The sequence below is a fragment of the Silurus meridionalis genome, chromosome 2 (genome assembly GCF_014805685.1).
Source record: "Silurus meridionalis isolate SWU-2019-XX chromosome 2, ASM1480568v1, whole genome shotgun sequence".
Taxonomy (NCBI): domain Eukaryota; kingdom Metazoa; phylum Chordata; class Actinopteri; order Siluriformes; family Siluridae; genus Silurus; species Silurus meridionalis.
The window spans coordinates 25412104-25438073 of NC_060885.1; the positions used below are offsets into that span (position 1 = coordinate 25412104).

At 35.7% G+C, this 25970-nt stretch overlaps 2 protein-coding genes across 4 annotated transcripts; both read right to left on the bottom strand.

Annotated features, from left to right (window-relative positions):
* Positions 1-406: 406 nt before the first annotated feature.
* Positions 407-4504, bottom strand: cfl1l (cofilin 1 (non-muscle), like). The gene is made up of 4 exons (XM_046838098.1): positions 4355-4504; positions 3351-3649; positions 1942-2018; positions 407-964 (listed from the first exon to the last, which is right to left on the bottom strand). Exons 1-4 carry the CDS (start codon positions 4355-4357, stop codon positions 849-851), a joined length of 495 nt encoding a protein of 164 aa, XP_046694054.1. The 5' UTR covers positions 4358-4504; the 3' UTR covers positions 407-848.
* A 3248-nt stretch (positions 4505-7752) lies between these two features.
* kifc1 (kinesin family member C1) lies at positions 7753-25556 on the bottom strand. Of its 3 annotated transcripts, none has more exons than XM_046833533.1 (17): positions 25423-25556; positions 25129-25224; positions 24362-24439; positions 24127-24217; positions 23838-23891; positions 23557-23595; positions 23243-23432; positions 22997-23162; positions 22633-22800; positions 15904-16023; positions 15319-15603; positions 14999-15163; positions 11973-12111; positions 9254-9393; positions 9085-9158; positions 8219-8294; positions 7753-8109 (listed from the first exon to the last, which is right to left on the bottom strand). In XM_046833533.1, the coding sequence occupies exons 2-17, from the start codon at positions 25138-25140 to the stop codon at positions 8065-8067; spliced, it is 1842 nt and encodes a 613-aa protein (XP_046689489.1). In that variant the 5' UTR covers positions 25141-25224; positions 25423-25556; the 3' UTR covers positions 7753-8064. The 3 variants fall into 3 exon arrangements, with proteins under 3 accessions (XP_046689489.1, XP_046689498.1, XP_046689509.1); XM_046833542.1 differs by having other exon boundaries at positions 25129-25202; positions 25423-25504; XM_046833553.1 differs by having other exon boundaries at positions 25129-25171; positions 25423-25485.
* Positions 25557-25970: the final 414 nt, after the last annotated feature.

The window sequence follows — 25970 nt, forward strand, 5'->3', positions numbered from 1 at the left end:
GTGTCCCATAGACCCAGAGTTATTGTGTCACCTACAGTGTTCACATGTCCTTTAGGAATTAAGAGGGTATTGACAGAGTAAACGAAGAAGGCACACTCAATATTCACTTTCACCCTGTATTTGGTGGAGTTGTCCAAGTATGTTACAGTCTCTGCAGTCTCTATTTTAAGAACCAACTGCCTGATAAACACTTATCTAGCTGCATGTACACATTTGCTGACTTACAAGTTTCTGTTATGTTGTTATTTGCTCATTCAGTTTAGAAAATAATTGTTACACCAATCAGAAGCTGGTAATGTATTTTTGTACTATACAAGATCCTGCAAATAAATTAGAGATAATGATTGTCACTTGTCTGCACCATCTTTTCTCCCAGAGCTGAAATGATCAATACCAAAACACGTAATGGAATTCCAAACAATCTTTAATGATCTTTAATGTTATATTCAGTATCTGCTTAAAGTTTTCACATTCTCTCTGCATTCCCGCTGCAATGTTAAAATAACTAATTTATTATCATTCAGGATGGAATTCCAATAACTTTTTATTTTAAGATCTTTAAATTGTTGCTGTACAGTGTTCAAAATCAAGAAATCTTTAATTCAACAGTTGTCAATTTACGTAGTTTAAAAAGGATGCAATCAGTTAGATGTAGGGTTTATGAAGGGTTTAAAAACAGAAAGATCTTCTGACTTATGTAACACGTACTGTGTGGAAAACAATTACACCATGTCTATAAACAATATAGTGCCTTTATACTAAAAAGCATTTATATTGAACAAATAACTATATCTGTAAAGATGGTTCAATATAAAGTTTACGGGGACTTGGTTTTCTGCTCTGTGCCATTACACCTTTTTTCCCTCTAGAGAAATAACCTTTTCTTTAGTTCCAGAAAGCTTATCCACAAGAACTGCCATTTCCATGTCTGAGCAGTCATTCACCTGCCATTCAGTGCTCACTCCTGAAACAAAAGGTTAAAAATAAACAACCATAAAGAAGTAAAAAAAATAAAAATAAAAAAACATTTAACCTAATATATATTTTTAAACTTTTTACCGACTATGTGTTTGTTTTGTAGCTCTATGTTAAAAAGTTCTATACTCTATACCCGATCATGACAAAGCAAAGAAAAATTTTTTTTTTTGTGGTAACTTCACAAATTTATTAAAAAGAAAAAGATCACATTGACTAAAGTATTCAGACCCTGTGTTATGACACTTACAGAAGGTAAAGCATCAGTCCAACAGTCCAGCTATCTAGGCTATCTATGGCAATGTGGATTCAGACACATGAAAGCATGCAAGGTAGCTGCAAGAAAAGGGTTTCATGTGTCTTGCACTGAGCAGACATTTCTGTCTAGCCATTCTGCCATAAAGCAAACATCTGAGAAGTGTTTGAGTAATGGTCAGCTTTCAGCAAGTTTCTCCCATCTCCACGCATGATCTCTGAAGCTCAATCAGAGTGACTACTGGGTTCATGGTTACCTTTCACAACAAGGCCCCTCTCCCCTTTGCTGGAATAGTCCAGGTTGTTGTGCAATACATAATTAAAGGAGGACACCATGTTCTTGGGAACCCTTAATGCTACAGAATCTTTTGTAGTCTACACCACATCATATATTTATTATGCATAAATCATAAATCTAAGTTCTGTGGCAGTTTGTTTGTTCTAATGACTTGGTTTTTGCACTTTAAGTTGTACAACCTTATATAGATGGGTGTGTGCATTTTCAAATCTTGTCTAATCAATTAAATTTGGTAGTCTTCAATCAAAGTGTAGAAATTATCCAGAAAAATGTAATACAGAAGAGCTAAATTTGAAGTGTGATGACAAATAGTCTGAAGACTTATGCCAGTGTGACAGTAAATTTTTTTCTTTGTGTTGGAAATTACATTTCATTTATACGTTTTGTGTTAAAATTAAATCAACAAAACAAACCTTCTAATTTCTGCTTCAAAGCTGCCTTGGAGCTTGCGTAGAGCATTTTCTTTTTTAAGGGTGCATTGTCTGGAGCACTACAAAAAAGAAATACTTTTTACTGTGCTTAAACATTTAACTCAGGAAAATTCACATGTACAGTACTGTGCAAAAGTTTTAGGCAGTTGTGAAAAAATGCTAACAAGTAAGAATGCTTTAGAAATGGCCACATACAGTGTCCTGTGTCTGGGATTACATTAAGAGACAGAATGATTTGGTAAGCCTACATCCACAGATGTGTGGTTAAGTTCTCAAGATGTTTCAAACAACCTACCTGCCAAGTTCTTTCAAAAACTGCAACAGCAGCAAGACTTGCAAAAACAGCAAGAAGAATTGATGATGTGTGGGAACACCAAATATTGATTTGGATTTCTCTTCTGTTAAGTTACTTTCCATTTTTCTTATTGATAAAATTCCTTATTTTTTTTAAAGCATTCTTATGTTGGAGCATTTTTCCCACACATGCCTAAAACTATTACACAGTATTGTATATGTACATATGCAAGTTTTTATAATGTACTCAATTTATACACTCACCAACTACATTATAAGTAAAACATGTGTACCTGCTCATTTCTGAAGATATTAATCAATAAATAGCAGCATCGAAATGAAATAAAATAAAATCATACAGATAACGATCAAGAACTCCAGTTAATGTTCACATAACATCAGAATTGAGAAAATAATTTCTGTGACTTTAACCATGGCATTATGCCATGGTGCCACCTGGGTTTGTATTTGAGAAATGGCTGGTCTCCTTAATATTTCTCACACAAATTTTACACACAATGGTGTGAAAAAAAATATGCATCTTGATAAGAGAGAAGAATGACTGAATGACCAGACAGGTCTGGGCTGACAGGAAATCTAAACTGACTTAAATAAGCAATCTACATGTACAACAGAGCAGATCTTTGTATTAATAGGTTAGAACAGCAGAAGACCACACCAGGTTCCATTCCCGTTGGCAAAAAGAAAAATCTCTGAAATCTGCTTTTACATGGGCACAGCTTTAACAAAACCGTACATTGGGTTGGCCTGTGCTCATGAGCTTTCGATTCCGGGTTTTGACTGACAGGAGTGAAACCTAACCTGCCCTTTTGCTGTTGTGAGCCACCCACCTAAAGGTTCAATGTTTTGTGTATGCTTGAGATGCTTTTCTTCTCACCACAGTTGTAACTAGTGATTGTGTAAGTTATGGTTTCTGGCAACACAAACCAATCAAGGCCATTTTATTACAATCTCTCTTATCAATAGGACATTTCCACCCAAAGAACTGCTGCTCACAGGATGTTTTTTTGCCCTTGTCATAGTTGCTTAGATCCATATATTTGTCTACTTGTCTTATCTTATGTTATTTTATGTACCTCATGATGAAGATCAGCGTCTGCTTCTGGCTTTCTGTGGTAGCATAGTTGCAGTCATATAAGCCGTAGCAACAGTCCTTTAATGGTATCATGCTGGCAATCTTTTTGAAGACATTTTCTTCATTTTCAATATGTTTGTTTTTTAGTGATAAATCGTGATTGATGACGATGTTCTTTCCATTTTCACTTATGCAGAACATAACTAATTTGTACCTTTCCTTTTCATCATCGCCCTGACGGCGGATTTTAATTTGGTTATAGGCTAAGACCACCTCATCACTTATAGCCACACCAGAAGCCTGGACAGAAGGGAAAGAAGCTTGAATCATGTGAAAAGTAGGATCATGTGGAAAACTTCAAACAAAAATAAAGTTCATGACAACAATGTAAAGTCTTTCTATATAGCACATTTCACAAAATGTAATCTAAATATATACAAACTGAAAACAATAAAATGAAAACATACAGCTCTTTCTTTGTGTGTCAGTTCTTTGTGTTAACTTTCCTTAAGCACACAGTATACAGTCTTCACCACAACACAAGGAAAAACTTAATCTGCTTATTAAGAATTACAATTTTCACACATGAAAAAGTTATGCAATAAGAATAAAAGATGTGTCATGTTTGTAAATATGACAATTTTACAAAAATATTTCTGAAAACAAAAACAAATTGAAAAAGATCAAACTGGATTTGAAAATCCAATGTAAATGTAAACTGCTATTTCTGTTTTAAAAACATACTTGAATTGAGTAGAAGTGTGAAACATTTGTAGTTTTACATTCCTTTCCACAGAGAACAAGTCAGCACTAGTAGACACTAGCACACCTTAACACAAACATGCAGATGCAGTTCACCTTATACCTTATTTTATACCATGCAAACATGACATTTTTATTTAGCTTACAACCGCTTTTATGACCACATAAACTGCTGGTTTTTGTTTAGGTTTTTCTTGTTAAAAGCAAATTTATGTTTATAATTAAAAAAATTACAATGCTCACCATAACGTAGACTTGTTCCGTTGGAGGAAAGTACTGGAAAATCTGGCTCCAGCAAACTGAAAAACTAAGAGCTAAAGCAAAGAAATGGACACTCCTCCTTTATGCCTGTAAATGGCTGATAGCCTGGGGACATTTAACTTCTGTGCTTTTTGAATACATTTTTCTAAATAAATCCAAATCATATCTAATATTCTATCTGAATCATTCTTTGAACATTGTGTATGACAAAGGTTAAATATATAATTTAATAACAGTTTTTACAGTTTACAGGAAATGAAAACCAGGGTAAAGTGCATGAAATAAAGCCACCTTCCATAAAAGGAAAGCCAAATACAGGTAGGGTGTAGACAAGAGAAACACACACATCCTTTTAAGGCAACAGAGACCAACACAAAGGTGCTAATCAAGGAAGTAGGGAAAATCTAAATGCTTATGATTGGTATTCTGAGATGTTTAAACAACAAAGATCTATTATCATGATTTACATGGAACACTGGTGTCTATATCTAAAGCATTTCTGCAAAGTTCAATATATTGTTGAATTAAAAGAGTTTGTTTTGTAACTTTAGAAGTTATATTTGTGTTACAGCAACTATAAATGAAACAGTGTAATCGTATTTGGTAACAACATTGTCTAATTTATATAATGCAAGTTGTGTTCGGCTGTTTGCTCAGTTCAAGGGTGTGGCGTGTGCAGGTAAGCATGCTCAAACTTGTTCTGTGACTAGGTCTTTGTGCATGTGCATTCTTGTCAGACAACTCCTAGTGTAGCATTATTAAAAACACCATGACTTATCAGCATTGAACATTAACTTTATAACTCTTACTAGAAAATTATTTTTTTTCTAGCAAAAATAGACATTTCTGTTTGCATTCAAGGGAGGAGAGTGTATTGTCAAGTAAAAATTCCACTGGAAACTGGCATATAAATACAGCCAATACTAACTTTTTAAAAAGTTCACAATGACCGATACCATTAAGAGTGAACATTTGTAGTGGGCTTGAAGTAACAACTCATTAGTAGAAACTCATTACTAACTCATTGTCAGCAATGGGTTTCTCAGTACAGTACAACCAAGCTGCAGCTGTTGGGTCCTGTATAATGTGTCATATTGGATGAAGATTTTAGCTAATTGAAATACATTTCTCAAGCTTTTGAATAGATAAGAGAAAAACTTCGACTTTATCATCATAACTGAGGCAGTCCAGGTTTTAAATATATACATAAACCCAGAGACTGATTTTGTGGAAGGCTAACAAACATTTGATTCTAATTAAGCAATTACAAATAATTTATAATAATTACAATAATGCAAAAGAAAAAAAATATATTTTTACAAGAGATAAAACAAATCTCTTTTTATTAAATGGAAATGTCTGAAAATATGCATCAGAGTGCTTTTAATCTGTATAAACATTTAGTTTCAGACTTTGCCTTACTAATTAAATGTTCTAAAATGTATACATATCTTATGGTCATGAAAATCTTTTGGCTCATGATCAAGGGTGTGTCGTGTTCAAGTAAGCCACCAGGACTAGTTCTCTTTGACTGAAAGAATGCATGCATGTACATTCCTGACAAAGTATCTTTGGGTGGAAGTGTAGATGTTTTAAGATACACTTGCAAGAAATAATCAATGAAGGGTTTAAAGTAAGACCTTAAATGTGTTTAAACAATTTAAAAACAATTTGTGTCTGTAAGGAGAATCAAACATATGTATTGCGAAGAAATATTTAAAAAGTAAAACGCCTGGATTTTGTCCACCACCTTTGGTAGACACATTTTGCATTAAGTTAACAGTACCATCATTTCTACTAATAGCCAAGATGCTAGCTGAAGTACAAAAGGATTGCTTACACTCATAAATACAGATGTGAGTTCGACATTTTGTTATTTTGTGCATGTGAAAGAATGAAAGCTTGAGTTGAAGTTCAGACCCTATTTATTTATGAACACAGAAAAAAATAAAATAAAATACACAAAACCACAAACTTAAATTTTAAAAAGCATTAAACAAAGACCTTAAAAGACAAACAATAGATGATAAGTGAGGTTTTGGTGCGACTTCATACTAGTGATCATTACTGTTTTTCCAACTCTTACGTTTTCTGTTAACGTGATGAGTATCAGGGTGGAGTGGCTGTTGAGAAACAGAGCTAGGTGAAGAATTTAGCACAACCAAGACATTCACAATCAAGTCTTAAACAATAAATTTTACAAATAACAGAATAAAATATATCACTCAACATGTAAACACATTAAGGCAAGATTTTCATAGACTGTGCTGTCTTCCAAAATTTTTAAGTGGCACATGTAAAACTTTATCCTTCTAATGCTTCTTAAAGATCAGACTAAATTTTTTTTGCTTGGTCTCTGCTTTGAGATATCTATCTATCTATCTATCTATATCTCTAGATAGATAGATAGATATCTATATAAATCGATTTTATCGATTAACTCGAATGTGTAGTTTACATCGATCTGTTTTAATAAAAATCGGTTTTCTCTTTAATGTCCGCCGACGCTCCCCTCTGGGCTTCCATAGTTTCGAACGAACTAACCGCCCCCGCCCGTTTGCCATAGACATACACAAACAACATGGCAGCGAGCAGAGAAGAACTCGTTCCCAAGTAAAGTTAAGCAGCCGCATGTTGAAAATACACGGTTAAGCAGCCGCACTTTGTTTAGTGTTGCGCGTCTAATCGTACACTTACGGTACAGGTGGTGGAAGCGACCAAAATACATGTAAAGACGCTTCAGAACGGCGTTTCCGTTAAGAAACAGAAAAATCAGATCATTTAAATCACCATATTCAAACAGTCATAAACAGTCATTTTACTGTGGAGTTTTTAAGAAAAGTAAAGGCAAAATCACTCAAAACCTCAGGTGCATTTTCAATCACGTTCCACATTTAAACACTCAAATTTTTCTTTATAGGTTTGCTCAATCTTTCAAATTATTTTTATTTACAGTGTCCCTGTCTATTACTCTCTTAAATTTTATCTCATTTTACTGTGGAGTTTTGGAGTTTTGCACTTTAACCCAAAGTGGGTTATAATCCCAGAAGGGTAAATAAACTTTATTTAATAAAGTTAAAACTTAAAAAAATAATAATAATTTGTCATATGCAGATTGATTTGAAGCAGGCGGGAAAAAAATCGATTTAAATCGCAAATCGGATTTTTTTTTTTAGGCCATATCGCCCAGCCCCAATTAAAAAAAAAAAATATATATATATATATATATATATATATATATATATATATATATATATATATATATATATATATATATATATATATACACACACACACACACACACACACACACACACACACACACACACACACACACACACACAGTCATGAGCAGAATAACCACATAGAACATTGTTATCAATTGTTTAGTCATTGTTTAATCAATCAATAAAAGTATTTCAAATCATATCAATAAAACAATACTAACTTTTTACAATGAATGCACTGATAAAAATGAATCCTTGTGATTATTGGGTTTTGATCTCACATCCAGGCAATTTTAGATAGCAAACAAAATAAAGCTGTAGTATAAAGTCTAATGAGCATTAAAATATCAAGAAAAGTAATAAAAATTGATTAAAAACATTTAATAGTTCAAAGATGCGTAATAAAAAAAAAATAAGTGTATATGTAATGGTGCCTTTAGCTGATCAAAATCAAGAAAAAAGATTCTACTTCCTATTGGCTGTGGCAGTTCCAATAACACAGTCGTTCACCTGCAACAGTACACAATGGTCAAACAAAGCAAAAATGCTTCAACAAATGTATCACACAGGCATAATCAAAATTACATTCAACACAAGCCACTGGAAAATAAAGACTGACCTTGCTGGCGAAGCGCAGCGAATTAAGTGATTCACCAAAACTCTCTTCTTCAGGTGAAATGTTTACAAACATCAAACTACACACCAAAAAGAAACCAGTAAAGTCAAAAACATAATTCACCTCTTTATAGTTCAAATTATTATTTACAATAAACATTTACAGTAGATTAACAAGTCACTTAAAATGACATAAAAGCTCATGTGTCAAAGGTAGACATAAATGTGATGTCAGTATCAATTGATGTTTCTTGCTCACATTCTCACCTTCCTTATTTATTACAAAGTAATAATTCAATATTCATTCATTCAGTTGCAAGAATTTAATCTATTGGTTAACTGATTTGTGGTTGGTCATAGCCTTACACAGTCTAATGAGCTAGCAACATTAGTTACTTAATAATTTCCTAATGTCTGTACCCCATTTGCATTTAATGTAATGGCCACAAATATTTGCCTGTAAAAAACAACAACTTTAAAAAAAATCTATTTTTTACCTGGATTGATAAATAAGGCACAGTATTACAGTTACTTAATTTGGGTAAAACAAAGCCACATTATTGAAATCATTTTCTAATGGTAGTTTGTAACAATTTTTAACATTAATCAAGACCTTGGGTGTCCAATCTTATCCTCAACAACTTTTTGCAGAAAAGAAAGGACACCACTGTTCAAGATCATTCTTTTCCAAAATTCCTCAACATTGTGAACCTACATACTTTTTATTTTTTACTTATAGCACCATTTCCTCCTAGAATTTGCTGCTGAAGCAAGTATGTACTGCCATTCATTGTAAAACCAGAATAGTGCTTTACTGTTACTTTAGTATAATTTAACATTTAATCTCCTATGGGTGCAATTCCAACTTACGTTTTGCTGTTGCCACCCAGGCACCCCTGGAGTAGGTAGGTAAGTTTTGAATTGCGATAGGGCACAAAGGTCTCCTAAACATAAGAGTGGGGAGAAAAGTGATGAGATTTATAGATTTCAAAATCTAACCTGCTTAAAAACACATTAATAATTAGTTATTTAAACACACCTTATTGGCTAAAGCAGTGATGACAATTCCCAAATTGGTGAGCGAAGAGTTTATGGCAGTCATTTCCTTAAATCTTTCTCCTTGAGACTGGCTTTTTTGGATCCTTTCACTGCCAGCCAAATCAACCAAACAAAGGGAGGCTGGGGAGAAAAATGGTGCAAGAAGAAAAATCACAGCTGACAGGGAAGTGGGGGGGGGATAAAGAAGGTTGTTGCAAAGCCTTCATGGGTATGATCAACAGCATTAACCATTAAAAAAAGTTTGATGTTTAACTTTATAACTCCAAGAATTTTTGCAGATTAAGCAAACGGCTGAATTTAAAATTTAAGTATATACATTTTATAAATAAGCACATTGTTGAAAAATATTTGCTGTCGAACAGCTGTGTATTAGTGGCTGTTTAATTCTGAGCACCAGTGCATATTTTCCATTCACCTCAAAGAATTAAACAACATCTCTCTGGTGACTTGGTCGATTAAATGGTTTCTGCTTTTACATTAGTTATGACAAGTGCAGTTTAATCGACCAAGTCACCAAAGCAAAGAGTCAAACCATGATCTATTTGTTGTGCAATTTTAAACACTGGAGTTTGCATCACAGCTGAATTAACAGTTAAACTGTTCTTGCATGCTACCAAATACAGTGGAACCCGGTTATGTCGATGTCCTAGGGGTTGCCAAAAAGCATCGAGGTAACCGATGATCGAGATAAACAAAAACAAAATGGCGGCAATATATTAACGTGCTTGAAATTTCTTTATGTACATGATGTGCGTTAATAAATAAGAATGTGCATGCACGTGTTTTGGAGGGGTTTTTACACAACAGCGTTGCCGCGATTTGTTTGATGAAGGCATGCTATAAAAATGTACATACGTTTGTTAACAACAAAAGGCATAAGTGCACCTACAAACAGCAGAGATTTACCAGTATACAATACAAACCACCGTCCATTCTCCATACAAACCTTTATTATATTCTCCAACATTATAAACACACAGATCGCTCAAAAAAAAAAAAAAAAAAAAAAAAAAAAAAACAGCGGCTGTGCCATCTCACATTTAGTCCACATGTGGAAAAAAAAGAAAAATAAACAGTAAATAGGTTTCTGAAAACTTATGACCATCAGGCTGAAGTAATCCGCACAAACACACAAAGCAAAGTGTCCAAGAAAACTTACGTCCGCGATGCCGAGGGGGAGATAAGCCGAGCGAGAGAGAGAGAGAGAGAGGAGAGAGAGAGAGAGAGAGAGAGAGAGAGAGAGGGAGAGAGGGAGGGAGTTTGTAAATGGAAAAATAGGGAAATTATAAAATACCGCGACCTGCGGCACGGCAAGAAGCTGAAAAAAAACCCCGGAAGATCCAAAACCGAACCCGAAACCAAAAACGACAGAAAAGTCTCAAACGTGAACGGCCGAAGGGGGCGTGGCAGGTGCTTTCTCTGAAGCTCACGGTTTCAACTCCTTACCGAGCGCGCGCCGCTCCTGACCGAGAGAGCCGTGCTCCTTTACCCTGCTCGCCCGCTCGGTAAGGAGCACGGCTCTCGGTAAGGAGTTGAAGCCGGGAGCGCCGCGCTCCCCTTCATCGCATAACATTTAACAAAAAAATGCATATGTGCACTTACTAACAGCAGAGATTCACCAGTATACAATACAAACACCTGTAGTATCTGTAAGGTTTGATTTTTCCACCACTTTCGCGAGTTCTTCTGCGGCTGCACAGTGCCGATCGACATAACTGACGTTAAAATTTCTAATTTTTCCCCCCTTGTGCTCGAGATATCAGGGTTCGGCGACATAAAAAAAGTCGACATAACCGATAAAAAATGTGTAGAAAAAGCGAGAATTTGGCGGTTCCACTTCAAAAACGTCGACTTAATAGGGTTGTCGAGATAACCGAGGGCGAGATAACCGGGTTCCACTGTATAGATTCAGATGTATTCAAATCCTGTGACAATATCCTTCAAGCTTGGACCATGAATACGGATGATCCGCTGTGGCGAACCCTAATGGGAGAAGCCGAAAGTAAGTTTGTTTTACATTATTTTTATAAAAGTACAGGCTGGAGTTTTAAGGGCGGTGTAATAGTGAGGCAATCACATCAGGGCTTAAACATTTCCTCAAGTAACAAGTAATTTTAATGCAAAAATTGATCCACCATATATATAATTATATATGTCCCGATGCTTTGTTTAGTCCATTTAACTTAAAAAAATAAAAAAGGTACAAGAGTAATTTGGAATAGATTTATATATTTTAATGATTTCTTTATATATTTGTATTTGCATTTTAAAGTAACAATTAAATGCATTAAATGAGTAGTTTTCACTGATTTTCTTGTATGCATTTTCAGCAACAAAATTTTTTTTTTTATTTAAAAACAAACAAACAAAAAAAACAATAACTTGTTTATTTTAAGAGACATGTCTTATTTTCTCTTGTATATTTAGTACTGCTACTTAATGATAAAGAAAAACGACTTCAGATTACTCGTTTAAACAATGAAATAATCGATAGAATTCACAATTACTCAAATAATCTATAGCTGCAGCCCTACATTATAGATGGGTAAATCGCTTTTCACAAAGTAGTTAAATAAAAAAAACCCACTTATCAGCAAAAGGTAAAAATAAATAAATAAAAAATAAACCCACAGTATTCTACTTTGGTAGGCTTCAAAAACAAGTTCCCTATTTTCCATTGGAATATTAAGAACACTTACATTTGCACTTGGTAGCTCTGCCAACGTTTTCTCCCTCAATGTCCAGCTGGAATACGGAATGGGAACGAGATGATTGATCATTCATTTTTGTTCGAGCAGTAGACCTGTTTTGGTTTGCCAAGATGATCAACTTGTAAACCTGAAATTAAAAGGTCAATATAACAGAAATCATTTAACTGTGACCATTTGTATAGTACAAAAATGTGCCATGTTTAGAGCTGGACAATATGACCATAAAATTGACATTATGATATTAGTGCACTCAGGACACTTAAAAAAAAAAAAATAAGTGAAATCCACACAATGTGCATTTAATAAGGCAATTAGGGTTAGAGCAACTTAAAAAAAAAAAAAAAAACCTGCTTCGGGGCAGAAACCTGGTACACCAACCAGGCATGGAGTCTCCTGTTATTCCTTTTAAATTATATAAATAAAGTAGGCTTTTTGGTCTTAACATTGGCACCTGATATTGCCCAAGATTAACTATTAAACTGAATGTCTAAATAATGTGCACAACATTTTTTTTAACCTTTTGGGTCCATTTTTCATATTATTTAAAACAATATATTACAGCATACATGTAGTGGGTCAGCAAGGCCAGTTCTTTTGTTTTTCCTATGAAAAGATTTGTGTTGGAAATAAAAAGATGAGACTATATTTCACTTTTCATGTACTGATGTTTACCTCTAGTAAAGAGCATGGCATTTTTTGTGACAGACCACCAAAACATTAGCTAAGCAAAAAGCAAAGCTACTGATCAGATGGTTAAGGGTTCAAGCCCAGGTATTGCTAAGCTGCCACTCTATGGATCCTTGAGCAAGGCCCTTAACCCTCCGTGCTCTGTCCGCCCAAGCTTCTTATGCAAAAAATAAATAAATAAATAAAAATACAAATAAAAAATCCTGTGGGATCAATAAATTATTCTTAAAATAATAAATGAATAATAATAATAATAATAAATTGGTTACATATCCATATTTGTAATATATGTGCATTTCTCTATAAATTGGCAGGACATTCTGGTCATTCAGTGAACAATATAAATAAAAAACATCATTAAGCTTGTTCTGCAGTGCAGTTTAGACCATGACGCCAGATACACCTTCAAAATATTGAGCTTTTCTTATTTCTTGAGCATTGACATGGATTTTAAAGCAGCAGGACAGCCACCCAAATTTAGTCCCAACCACAACATTAGCTAAATGATATGGGAGCTTAGCATGCAACTATCATTAAGCTTTTTCCAGAAGCAGCCACACGAGGACAATTCATGACATTTCTTAACAGATGAACTGGTATTGAATTGGATCATCCTTTTTAACAACTGCACTATTCATATGCAAAAGCCTTAAAAAAAAAAAAAAATTGTTTAAACAAATCAGTATAACTGAGCATACCTTAGCAACAAAAAAAAAAACAAACTGATCTAATTTCAGACTCATTTCATCATTCAACTCAAATCCACTCTGCATATAGTTAAAAAAATAAATAAATAAATAATAAATAAAAAAACCCCACACATGGCTTGATGTTGAAATACTTTTGGAGGAGACGATCAAGTTTGCACAATGCTTACTCACCATGTACACCACCCACCTATACTTACACTATATGGCTAAACATTTCTAACCTGACTATCACACCCATATGAGCAAAAACTCATGACGTAAAGTAAAGATGTATGGTGAAACATTAGTAGGAAGGAGACAAAGCATGCAAAAAATGTGCCTCTTGGGCAAACTGACATGTTTGAACAAGTTTTACATTTTTTTTTGTGTGTTGTGATGCACTCCCACAAATCTAATTATTATTATACAAAAAAGTGAATTGCTAGTTTTTAATAGTGGGATTGGATTATATTCAAATATTTGTTTCTTAGGCCATTAATCCAATCATGCTAAAATCTCTTGTACGGTTATCCATGTTACTTCACACATTACCATGCATGTACATACTATGTCCTGGTCAGCACTACAGTGTCCCAGGGTTGTCTCCCTGTCTCAAGTTTTTTGCATATGTGCACTGTGTTGTTATATTTCTACTTGACTTCACAAAATTTTACACCTGTAACTCATTGCTGATTTTTAATCGCTTAATGCTAATATACTGTATTCTTGTTTTTGTGTACTTTGCAAGTTAGTGAGAACTAGCTGCATGTGAAGCTCTTTTCTAAAGATGCTGGGACACTATTTTCCCTTTTTTCTTTCTATATTTTTTGGCCTTAAAACAAGTGATGCAGACCAAAGACATGAAAAATTAACAGGTAGTACAAATGGCCCAATGGTGACAGGAGAATACAAGTATTATTTTTTAAATCATCTTAAAGTCCAATGAACAACAATCACAGAAAAAAGCTCCAAGAGCCTTTTAGCTCCACATGTTTAGTTAGTTTTATAATGTTTTGGCTCCTCTTCACAGATTTAGTGTAAACACAGCAACCAAGGGTCAATACATGGGCACCTTTTTATTTTTTGTAGTGGCAAAAACTAGCCACTGGAGGCTGCTCTTGCTTTTTGCACCTATATTTTATATTTGCATTTGTACATTTTGTATTCTATAAGTTGATACTATACAGTCAGGTGCATATGTTTTTGCCCCTGAGCACCACACCACGATAGATTTAATTTAATCGCATACAGGTTTAAATAAAAAGGGTTAGATTGATATTGGAGGAACTATGAAAAAAAAAAGTCCTACTATTTTAGTCCTAATCTGATTGTATAAGTCCTATTCTGATTGTGCATGATTCATGTGGCATGCACAATACATGCCCCATGTTAGAGGACCCTAAATGAAAAATGGCTGTGTGTCATAAATGATAATCAGGTCTTAGCACAAATTCATCCAATCTAGGAGCTAATTTGATAGAGGTACAGGACTGATTTGAAAATCATGGATTTATATGTCCAGTACAGTACAATACATTTTTGTTTGTTTGTCAAATACCAATTAACCATTATAGTTACCATATAAAGTATTAAAGATAAACAAAATACAAGTGATAGATTTAAATATATTGCAAATACCTCATCCTCAGTGGTGACCCTCTGGTAATTCAGATTGGTGACTGTGACTTCATTATTTGTGGTCTTTTTGATTTCATGCTCTGGCCGCTTGTTAGGTTTCCCCACATAAAGCAGGTCCCGCAGAGTTTCATTGTAAATTTCAACAAAGCTGGCTGTAAATGTGTACTGCAGTAAAACAAAAGTAATACAATACCACAACATTGGTTTCAATAGCACATTTTTATCCAGGTATAATTTTGGTATTTCAATAGATCTTGCATTTCAATGTGTGCAATTAATCATCCATTTATAAAAACAGTAATTCAGTATGAATACTTTACCTGCCATCCTTGCTCTCGAAGCAAGCTGGCAGACTCGAAAATCTGCTGAACAGCTCGTGGAATGACTCCCCGCATGTCCTCCATGTCACCACCTTCCATTGTAAATGTTTTACCACTACCAGTCTGGCCATATGCAAAGCAGCAGACATTGTAGCCATCAAGAGCTGACTGCACCAAGAGAGAGATCTCCTCGAACACCTCACTCTGAGTGCTGCGAGGCCCAAACACGCAATCAAAACTGAAGATGTAATTTTTCTGAGTTTCTGCAGCACGTCCCACATGTGACTAAAAGTAAGAGACAGAGATGTACATTAGTTTCCCTACATCACAGGCTCCCAATCGTAGTCCTGGAATGTCATAAGTGCTGCACATTTCAGTATGTTCCCAACTAAAATAATCAGCCAACGACCTGATTATCTAAAGACAGACTAATAAGCTAAGATAAAAGATGGTATGCTAGAGAAGAGAAAACACGAAGTGCAGGACAGATGGACAATTCATGGGTAATGAAGCTGCCTTTCACACAGACTGATACAATTTAAAATAAAATATTTGCAATTCAACTCTCATTATTACCAGCCTTACCTCTTCTGTTTTTGCAAGAGTTATAGCCTTGTTGTCATTAACAGGGAGTTGAATGTGGGGAATGGTTGCCTCCATGTTAGAAAGGAGAGGACGTACCCTGCAATATACTCTGATGTTTCCCTGAGAAACAGAACAGATAAAAGAGGGAAAAAGAAAGGACATTTATATGCATTTTGTTTATTAGGCAGACATTTGGAATGATCAATAGGTTTAAATCCACTTTTATTAGCTTGAATCCTAGGGTTTAGTCTAACACCACACCCATTTTAGTTGAAAAACACGTTTTACATTTCAACATTTTCTGTAGCACATACTGTAGACAATTCACAATTCAAATAAGGTTTTAAATCATTTTGAATAAATATAATGAAGTGACAAATTTGTCTTTTTTTTTTTTTTACTCAATCTTTTAAACAAGATGTACAAGATTTATAAAAACAGTATTTCAGTGCGAATACAAACAGGCCTTACACCCCAGTAACGCATACCTATAATATAATGACATTCCATACTCGGTGAAATTTAGGCTTGGGTATTATGGAAAAACACAATAAGAGTTAAATTTTTGAAATGATCATACATTCTTTGTAACGTGAAGCTAAATTTACATTGAAAAAAATAATTCTGCAGTCACTCCCAGTAACTTTCAGTTATTGGAATTGGCCATTTCATCAACACCAATCTGAACAAGTCAGTTTTTCAAAATTTCTAACCTACCACAGTTAACCACAATCCATAATGACATTCTTGAAGCCTTGGATGGTAAAAGCTCTGTGGTTTTGGTGCTACTGGACCTTACCGCTGCATTTGACACCGTGGATCATGCCATCCTCATCTCTCGTCTTCAACATGTTGGTCTGCAGGGTGCAGTACTAAATTGGTTCTCGTCATACCTCACTAACAGAACTTTTTCAGTAATGCTGGATGATCATTCTTCCTCGTTTGCTTCTCGGTCATCTGGTGTGCCTCAAGGATCTATTCTTGGTCCTATTCTGTTCTCACTCTATATGCTGCCACTTAGTCAACTCATCTCCAATCACAACGTTCAATTTAATTTCTATGCTGACGACCTCCAGATCTATCTTCCTGTGATTCAGAGTAATCGTTCTGCTTTGGACCCTCTCCATAATTGCCTTCAGGATATTAAACAGTGGCTTTCCCAGAACTTCCTTCATCTGAATGAAGAAAAGACTGAGTACATCCTGTTTAGCTCTGACCCACCCAGCAGTTCTCCGAGTTGTGTCCTCCAACACCCCAGTTTGCACCTACCGTGCGTAAATTGGGTGTTATTTTTGACCAAAGTATGCACATCGATAAGCAGATCAGTACAGTAGTGAAGGCCGAACTTTTACCAGCTAAGACTACTCAGCAAGGTCAAATCATTCTTGTCCCAAGCTAACCTTGAAAAAGCTATACATGCCTTTATCAGCTCAAGGATTGACTATTGTAATGCCCTTTACACTGGACTTAAACAAAAATGGTACAAAAGGCGGCAGCACGTCTTCTCACCAACACCTCCAAACGCTCACACATCACCCCTGTCCTCCGCTTGCTTCATTGGCTTCCTCCGGTGCGGTTTAGGGTGGAGTATAAGGTCCTGCTGTTTGTGTTCAAGGCAATCAATGGTCTGGCCCCGCCGTACCTCGCCGATTTATTAAAAGGTCTACCAACCAGCCAGAACTCTCCGCTCCGCTGGACATACCTCTCTGGTCACTCCTAAATGCAACTATAAAAAGTTTGGAGGCCAGTCATTTGCTGTCCAAAGCTGTGGAACGCACTTCCAGCACACATATGATGCATCACTGTGCTGAGTATTTTTAAATCGCAGTTAAAATCTCTTTTATTCAGAATTTTTATTCAATTTTTTTATCGTCTATTTTTTGCTTTACTGGAAAGCACCTTGTGCTCCTTTTGGTGGTTGTAATGCGCTTTATAAATAACATTTGATTGATTAAGCATTGCAATTTGCAGCTTATCCCATTGTTCCTAGATCTGCTAATTGTGTGCTTCCAAGGTTAGTGCTGCATTTTTTTAAGCACCTTTTAAAAACCAGTCAGTTAATAATTCTGTAACTGAAATCACTGCATGGGCTCGGTAACACCTCCAGAAATCATTGTCTCTAAACTGTTTCCCATGTCATTCACAAACGTAGGTTAAATCTCATGTAAAATAAGCCATATGAGAACATGATCCAAACACTGCAGTCTACTCTGGGCAAAAGCTAGTTTAAAGGGTAACAGGGCAAAAAACTGATCTGTGGTCAGACCAAAAAAAAAAAAAAAAAAAAAATTATATATATATATATATATAAAAATGTCTGACGAGGAGAGATACCATTTGGCTTGTTATCAGCACTCAGTTTAAAAGCTGCATCTCTGATGATATTGGAGTGCATTAGTGCCAATGTAATGAGCAACTTGCACATCTGGAAAGCATCAATGCTTAATGGTATTTACAAGTTTTACAGCAACATGTGCTTTCATTTAAACATCTTTTTTCGGGGAAAGCCATGCATATTTCAAAAAGACATTGATAAACTGCATCTATTACAAGAGCATGGTTTCATAAAGAGTCAAGGTGCTGAACCTGTCTGCCTGCAGTCCACACCTTTCACAAACTGAAAACATCATGCAATGAAAAATACTGCTACTAATCTTATAATACCAAATATGATCAATGTCTTAAGTGTCTTTCCATCTAACCTGCAAGTAAAAAATTAATTTCATTAGCAGTATTTTAGGAAGAAATGTCCACAGTATCTGAGCAAATTAATATGATACAAGCTAGACCAACATATTCAGAGCTCATATATAAGCTAGAAATGGTGTGAGGCGGGCTGATTCAACAATGAGCAATATTTTGTGCACAGAATGACATTGTAAGAGGAGTGAAAAATTAAAAGATTCACATTTACTTCACTTTGAGTGATTTTTTTTTTTTCCATACGGACCTCTGGATGTTGAACATGGCACCGCATAGCAAAGAACTCAATGGCAAAGAGAATTTGAGAAATAGAATTCAACAAAAGATGGGTTAGGTTAGAAGAGAATTGGTAAGAGCCTGAAACTGAGTTACAGTACAGTGGCCAGGGACATATAGAGGTTTTCCTAGACGAGTTCGACTCGGAAAAAGCCTCGCAAGGGTCAATCAAAGAAGTTGAGTCCTCTTGCTGTAGGTCAGGTGCAGAAACTGGATTACACAAAAAAAAAAAAAAAAAACCCCACACACTAAAGCAATGCTGCCAGCACTCGAGTTGGAAAAAGTAGACTAAACGCTTGTCGGTGCTCAGACCATACGCCACACACTGCAACAAGTCGGTTTGCATGGCTGTTGTCCCAGAAGGAAGCCTCTTCTAAAGCTGGCTCACAATAAAAGATAGATATATAGACATCTCTCACCATCTCATTTGTACACATGGGGACTAAGGGATGACCGACAGCACAAATATTGGCATGGTGCAAAATATCTTTAACCCAGGGCCACTACGACATGGTGCTCTTGTCCCTCGCTTGATATAGCCAAGGGAGAGAGGCGTTAAAAAAATAAATAAATAAATAAAAATAAAATAAAGCCATGAGAAAAATGTTCACCTTCATCAAGGAGGGAGCCAAGCCAGTAGCAACTAGAGCAGCAGCCCCACTGTGCCATGGACGGAGCCCACTCTGAAGTTTTACTGTAATGGGGGTCCGAAAACTAGTCAGTATCGGGTGTGACCACCATTTGCGTCACACCGTGCAACACATCTCCTTCGCATGGAGTTGATCAGGTTGTTAATTGTGGCCTGTGGAATGTTGGTCCACTCCTCTTCAACGGCTGTGCAAAGTTGCTGGATATTGGCAGGAACTGGAAAACGCTGTCGTATATGACTATGAGGACGACAAGCATGCAGCTGAGCAATAATCATGCTGTTTAATCAGCATCTTGATATGCCACACCTGTGAGGTGGATGGATTATCTCAGCAAAGGAGAAGTGCTCACTAACATATTTAGACAGATTTGTGAACAATATTTAAGAAAAATAGTTTGTGCACATAGAAAAAGTCTTAGATCTTGAGTTCAGCTCATGAAAAAATGGGGGCAAAAACAAGTGTTGCATTTACAGTTTTGTTCAGGGTAGAGATAAATAAATAAATTAAACTTTGACACAGTGCTAACCAGTTTCTTTTTAATACACCTAGCATTGCTGTGTTTGTGGCTACTCATTAACAAAGTAAAAGGAAAATATAAAAATATTTTCCATCTATTTAATTAGTGCCAAATTTAAATGATTACTCAATTTCTTCTTCTGCTTCTCCCATTAGGGGTCACCACAGTGGCTCATTGGTCTCCTTACCACCTATACATTGCCTCCTTCAAACAAACCATCTGTATCTGTATCTCTTGAAGATGCCCTTCACAAATACAGATCACAAATCACTCCTGCCACTCTTCTCCACCCAGCCTGCACTCTTTTCTTCACTTCTAACACTCTCCATTACTTTACACTTTTGACCCCAGGTACTTAAAACTCCTTCACCTTCTTCACCTCTTCTCCCTGCAACCACACTACTCTACTACCCTCCCTCTCACACACACACACACACACACACACACACACACACACACACACACGCCGTCTTACTCCTACTGACTTTCATTCCCCTTCTGTCCAACATGTACCTCCACCCTTTCAGACTCTTCACAACCTGCTCCCTACTCTCACCACAAATCACAATATAATCCACAAAACATCCATGGAGACTCCTGTCTGACCTCAACAGTCAACCTGTCCATTACCAATGCAAACCAGAAAGGGCTTAAAGCCAACCTTGAACCAGTCTGTCGTTCCTAATGCACACTTCACTACCGTCACACTGTCCTCATACATGTCCTGCACCACCCTCACATACTTCTCTGCCACACCAGACTTCCTCATACAATACCACAACTCCTCTCTTGCCACTCTGTCGCACGCTTTCTTTAAATCCACAAACACTATGCAACGCCTTCTGACCTTCGCTATACTTCTCCATCAACACTCTCAAAGCAAATAGTTCATCTGAAGTGCTCTCTTTCTTGGCATGAAACCATACTGTTGCTCACAGATGGTCACCTCTTCCCTTAGCCTGGCTTCCACTTCTATTTACCATAACCTCAAGGTGTGACTGATCAACTTTACTCCCCTGTAGTTACTGCAGGTCTGCACATCTCTCTGATTCTTAAAAATCAGTACCAGCACACTCCTTCTCCATTACTCAGGCATCCGCTCACCTTCCAGAATCTGGTTAAACAATCTGAATTTAAATCAATATTAAAAAAAAAAAAAAAAAATAATAATAATAATAATAATAATAATAATAATAATAATAATAATAATAATAATAAAAGGTGTATTGCATTGATTTTTTTATTTAAAAAAAAAATGGAATAATGTTTTAGCTGGCATTTTATTTAAAATAAACTCTTCAAATGTTGTTTACAAATGTTAATAATAAACTGAGTTAATATAGAACAAACAAGCAATTTTATGCTTTGCATTTTCCCCCACAATCATACTGAAATTGAACCGTGACTTAAAAGCCAAGCACAAACTGAACCATGAATTTTGTGCATCGTTACACCAATAATATATACATGCATATATACACTGTACAAAATACCAGTGCCCTTGTCCAGAGAAACATACAAAAGGAACCACTGGTTAAACCTTTCTGAACCCACACCATTTATGTAGTATCATCTGTCAATATTGTATTCCTTTACAAATATTTTATTAAATTTTGCCCATCCCCATTTAATTAATTAAGTAAATATATAGAAGCAAAGAAAAATTAAGGTGTGTGTGTGTGTGGGGCACATTTTGGCACATACTAATTTTGTATGTGCCAAAATTCGACCCCGGCACTTTTTTCCTGAATGAATGATTCTTCAAGTCATCAGAAATATTGAAACAATGGGCTGAAAGGCATTTCTTGTTGCTAAGGCAGATCCAATTACATGGATTGTTTAAACAAATAGCACAGTGTCCCTTTTTTAGAGATTATAAACCAACATCAAGAACAGATAGTTGTCCTGAGAAAGAAAATCTTTGGTGTACCAACATAGAAGACAACAGCAGCTGAAGACCAATACCATGAGCGCTTTAAAAAACTGTAACAAGGTCAATGAACTCCAACACCTCCACCAAGCAGGGGTGGGAGTACAAAGACTGCTTGTTAGGACTCATAAACCAAATGAAAATCAAAAAGTAGATATAAGCCATGTGAATTTCACCCCAAGATTAAGATAGTGAGTTTATTGCCTGATTATACTTGTTTGGATCACTTTGGTAGAGGTTATAGAGGAAAAAATGAACAATTATGAAAATCATACAAGTTTGGTAGAGGTAGTTATAGCTTTACAAATATTTATTGATCTAGACCCTAATCCAAATAAGCATGAATTTTAGTTTCTGAAGGAACACTTAAACAAACCACTAGCTGAAATCTGCAATACGAACTTAGAAAAGGATTACAACAGAATACAAATAGTTTAGTAAGCTTACTGGGTCACCAGCCCTGTTGCTGCAAACAATGGCTTTGCAACCAAATATTAAAGTTTGATTTTCATTAATTAATTCCAATACTACTGCACACCAGACAATTGGTGGTCTACCACCAAAACATCCTTTGGTGTATTCCAGTTCTTGTAGAGGAGACATGTAGATGGTGGAGAATTCTAAAATAAATGTATAACACACATTAAGCTTACCTTCAGCTCCTGAATCGTGTTATGGAGTTTTCTGCGTTCCATTTCTCCACAATGAAGCTTATCCTTCTGCTTGTCTACCAATTCCTGCAAGCTTGTTACCATTTCCTGACACATTCTCAGTTGCTCCTGATACTGGGTCAGAGATGTATTCTGAATAGAAAGCTGATTCTGAAATTTTAGGAAGAAGGAGGTGAACAAGGTGTACAAAATTAGCAAGTATTACCATGCAAGAGTCAGGGCTTAACTGCAAAATAGTACGTACTAGAAAGTAGAGCAGAGACTTCACTCATGCTAAACAGTAATTAAGAAAATAAATAAAAGTACAGTATATGCTAGTTTTTTTATATCGAGTACATAGGCATGCCTTTATGTTGCAGATTTCTGTAGTTTGGTCATCTTTTAACTTGAGCAAAATTCCATTTTCATCTATTAGCTTTTTCAGATCTTTTTGAAGGCTTTCTTTTTCTGCAAGAGTTCTCTCCAGGTCCTCTTTCACAGACACCAGACTAGTTAATCTTGCTTCAAGTGACCTGCAAATAATGTGTAAAGCAAAAGCTGATCATACAACCCAAGCCTTGATATTTCAATACAAATATAGTTTGTAGTTTACCCAAGATGCTGTTTTAAATGCTTGTTTTCCTCTATGGCATTTGCCTTGTTTTTCTGGACTTCTGCATTTGACATTTTAAGGTCCTCATTTTCTTGGTTAAAAGTCTTCAAACGACTCTGGTAACTTTGAATTTTGCTCTCCAGGTCAGTAACTTTTCCCTTCAAGTCCCACCCTGGTCTCTTGGATGCTCCTAAAGTACAAAAGAATTCAGTGGCTACAAGAGAAGAGTCTTTAGGTGTCTTATTATTGGTTTTGCCAGACTGGTAGCAATGCATGTTCAGATACACTGTTAGAACAGTAGTTTCTCTACTTACCTTTAGCAGTTGGTGCATATGCAGGCTTTTTTGCATCACCTAAAAGTAAAATTAACTGGTCATTGTAATGTGCATTACAAACTTTGTCTAAAGCCATGACAAGACACTTACACACTTGAGTTAAGTAGCATAGATACAATGCATAGACAATTTCCCCTCAGCACAATGCATTTACAATTAAAATAGGTTTTTTAATATAGTCATTATGTAGGTGTGCAATAATCTTGAATAATGATTAATAAAATAAAAATACACAACAGTAAGCAAGACTAAAACTGTACCTCTTGATGGAGCTGCCACCACAGTTGCAGCTCTGGCTGGAGGAAGCACTTTATCTATGAAACACAGAATTAAGAGCCAAATTAAATCCTACATAAAAAATAAATAAATAAAAATAAACAAACAAACCCAATACTTAATTTATCCTACCAAGTATATTAATGGCACATCTTAAAAGTGATCCAAGCAAAGTGTCAAAATACTACATATTGTACCGTTATTTAAATAAATAAGCAAGCATGATTCCCCCGACCCTTATTTATTCATTTGTGTTTGTTTAACATTACTTACTGGTTGCTTTTACTGGCTCAGTACGTTTTGGAGGGACCACACTAGCAGGTTTAAGCCTCTGAAGACCTGTTTCAACTTTTCGTATCCTTTTCTAGATACAATTAAAAAAAAAATGAGAATGGAAGTTTACAAAGATTAATGAACAGACCTGTTTACATATACAGGCTAAAAGAATTGCATACTTTTATATAATATAAAAAAAAAAAAAAAAAAAGCGCACCGCACACACACTCACCAGTGCGGGCTGTTGAAGGTCTCCATCATTACTGCCGGAGAGAGGCCTCTTCGACATGACTGGTAAACGTGACGTATTCTGCGAGAGAGAAAAAAAAGATTAGTTGACTGCTTAAAAGTTAATGTTACAGCTAATTGATTTATGTGACATGCTCAGCAATTAAGGTCAGATGTCAATGTTTTTTTAAACTGTTGTAAAAAAAAAAAAAACAGTAAACAGTAAAATGTAACGGTCAGCCTCTTGAATATTTTGCATTTATACAATACAATTTTTTTTTTTTTTTTAAATCATGTGACAGCTGTGTGATGCATATAAATCTGGATTTGCATGATTTTTCTTTATCTGACATCTCAGACTTCACCCAGAGTGTTGGCACCAGACAGGGGTGCCTTACAAAAAAAGTTTTCTTGGGACTTTTCCCATAAACATGCCAGGCTGCTTAAAGCCTACCAAAGTCACCAGAATCAGTTTTCCACACTAACCTAAAGCTCTTGAACTTTAACTGCATTAATTAACACATTGCTCTGCTGCTGTATGTTCTGCTTATCAAAAATTTGATTAATTAAAAGTACATACTATGCCACTTATTATTTAATGGTAATAAATGGTACTCCCTGACCTAAAAGTAGGGTTAGTATGAAATTATAAAGCATTTCTGCAGGTCACACTGGAGAATAAAGAGTACCAAATACTATAAATGTAAATTTATAAGCAGCGGTACAGGCGCTCAAAATAAAAAAGGTGGTAAATATATACACACCACATACCTCTTTGCTCATTTATCCTGCCAGATTGGAGTTCACCAAACCGCTGAACAAAACAGAACCGATGAAAAGTGAAGCTGTGGATAACAGATTAAGAGTCTGGAGAGACAAAATCATTCAGGCTGAAATGTTGACATGAAATAATTCTTGTTAGTGATGCTAACAAGCGCTTATAAGACGTCAGGGTTTGATCACAATGCGTGTATTGGCAGCTTCCACGCTAAATACAAGCTATATATAATTTTAGACAAGATGATTAAATATACAGTGCACAAATAATTTCAATAATCGCCTTACCACACGCCACACAGCAGCGTAAAAGTGACCAAACTGTACCCGAAATCTATTCAACGTTGTTTGAATTTAAATCTGGATCCCGCCTTTAAAGGAAATGTCCCCATTGGCCAAATCATAACCAATCTCATCGTAAGGTCCCGCCCACATGGATTATGATAGGCGGACAAAATGGCAGTTTTCTCAAACTTGATGCTGTAACACGCATGCGCGTGGTATGTTGTGGATGCTCTAACACGCATGCGCGGGACATGTTGTGGACGTTATAACACGCATGCGCGGGACATGTTGCGGATGCTGTAACACGCATGCACAGAAGGATTCGAAGGATTTCGAATGTTTATTTATTTTTATTAATACTTAAATAAACTGTATACAAACAGTGATGCAACAATAAACAAATAAAAATGGTAAACAATGACAACAACAAAGGTAAAAAAAAAAACATGAAAAAAAATTAATTAAAGATTTACAAACAGCTAGGGGTTTTATAGCTTTCATGTTTTTAGACAATTAAATCAATGACAGGTAACGTCGTAAACGGTTAATCA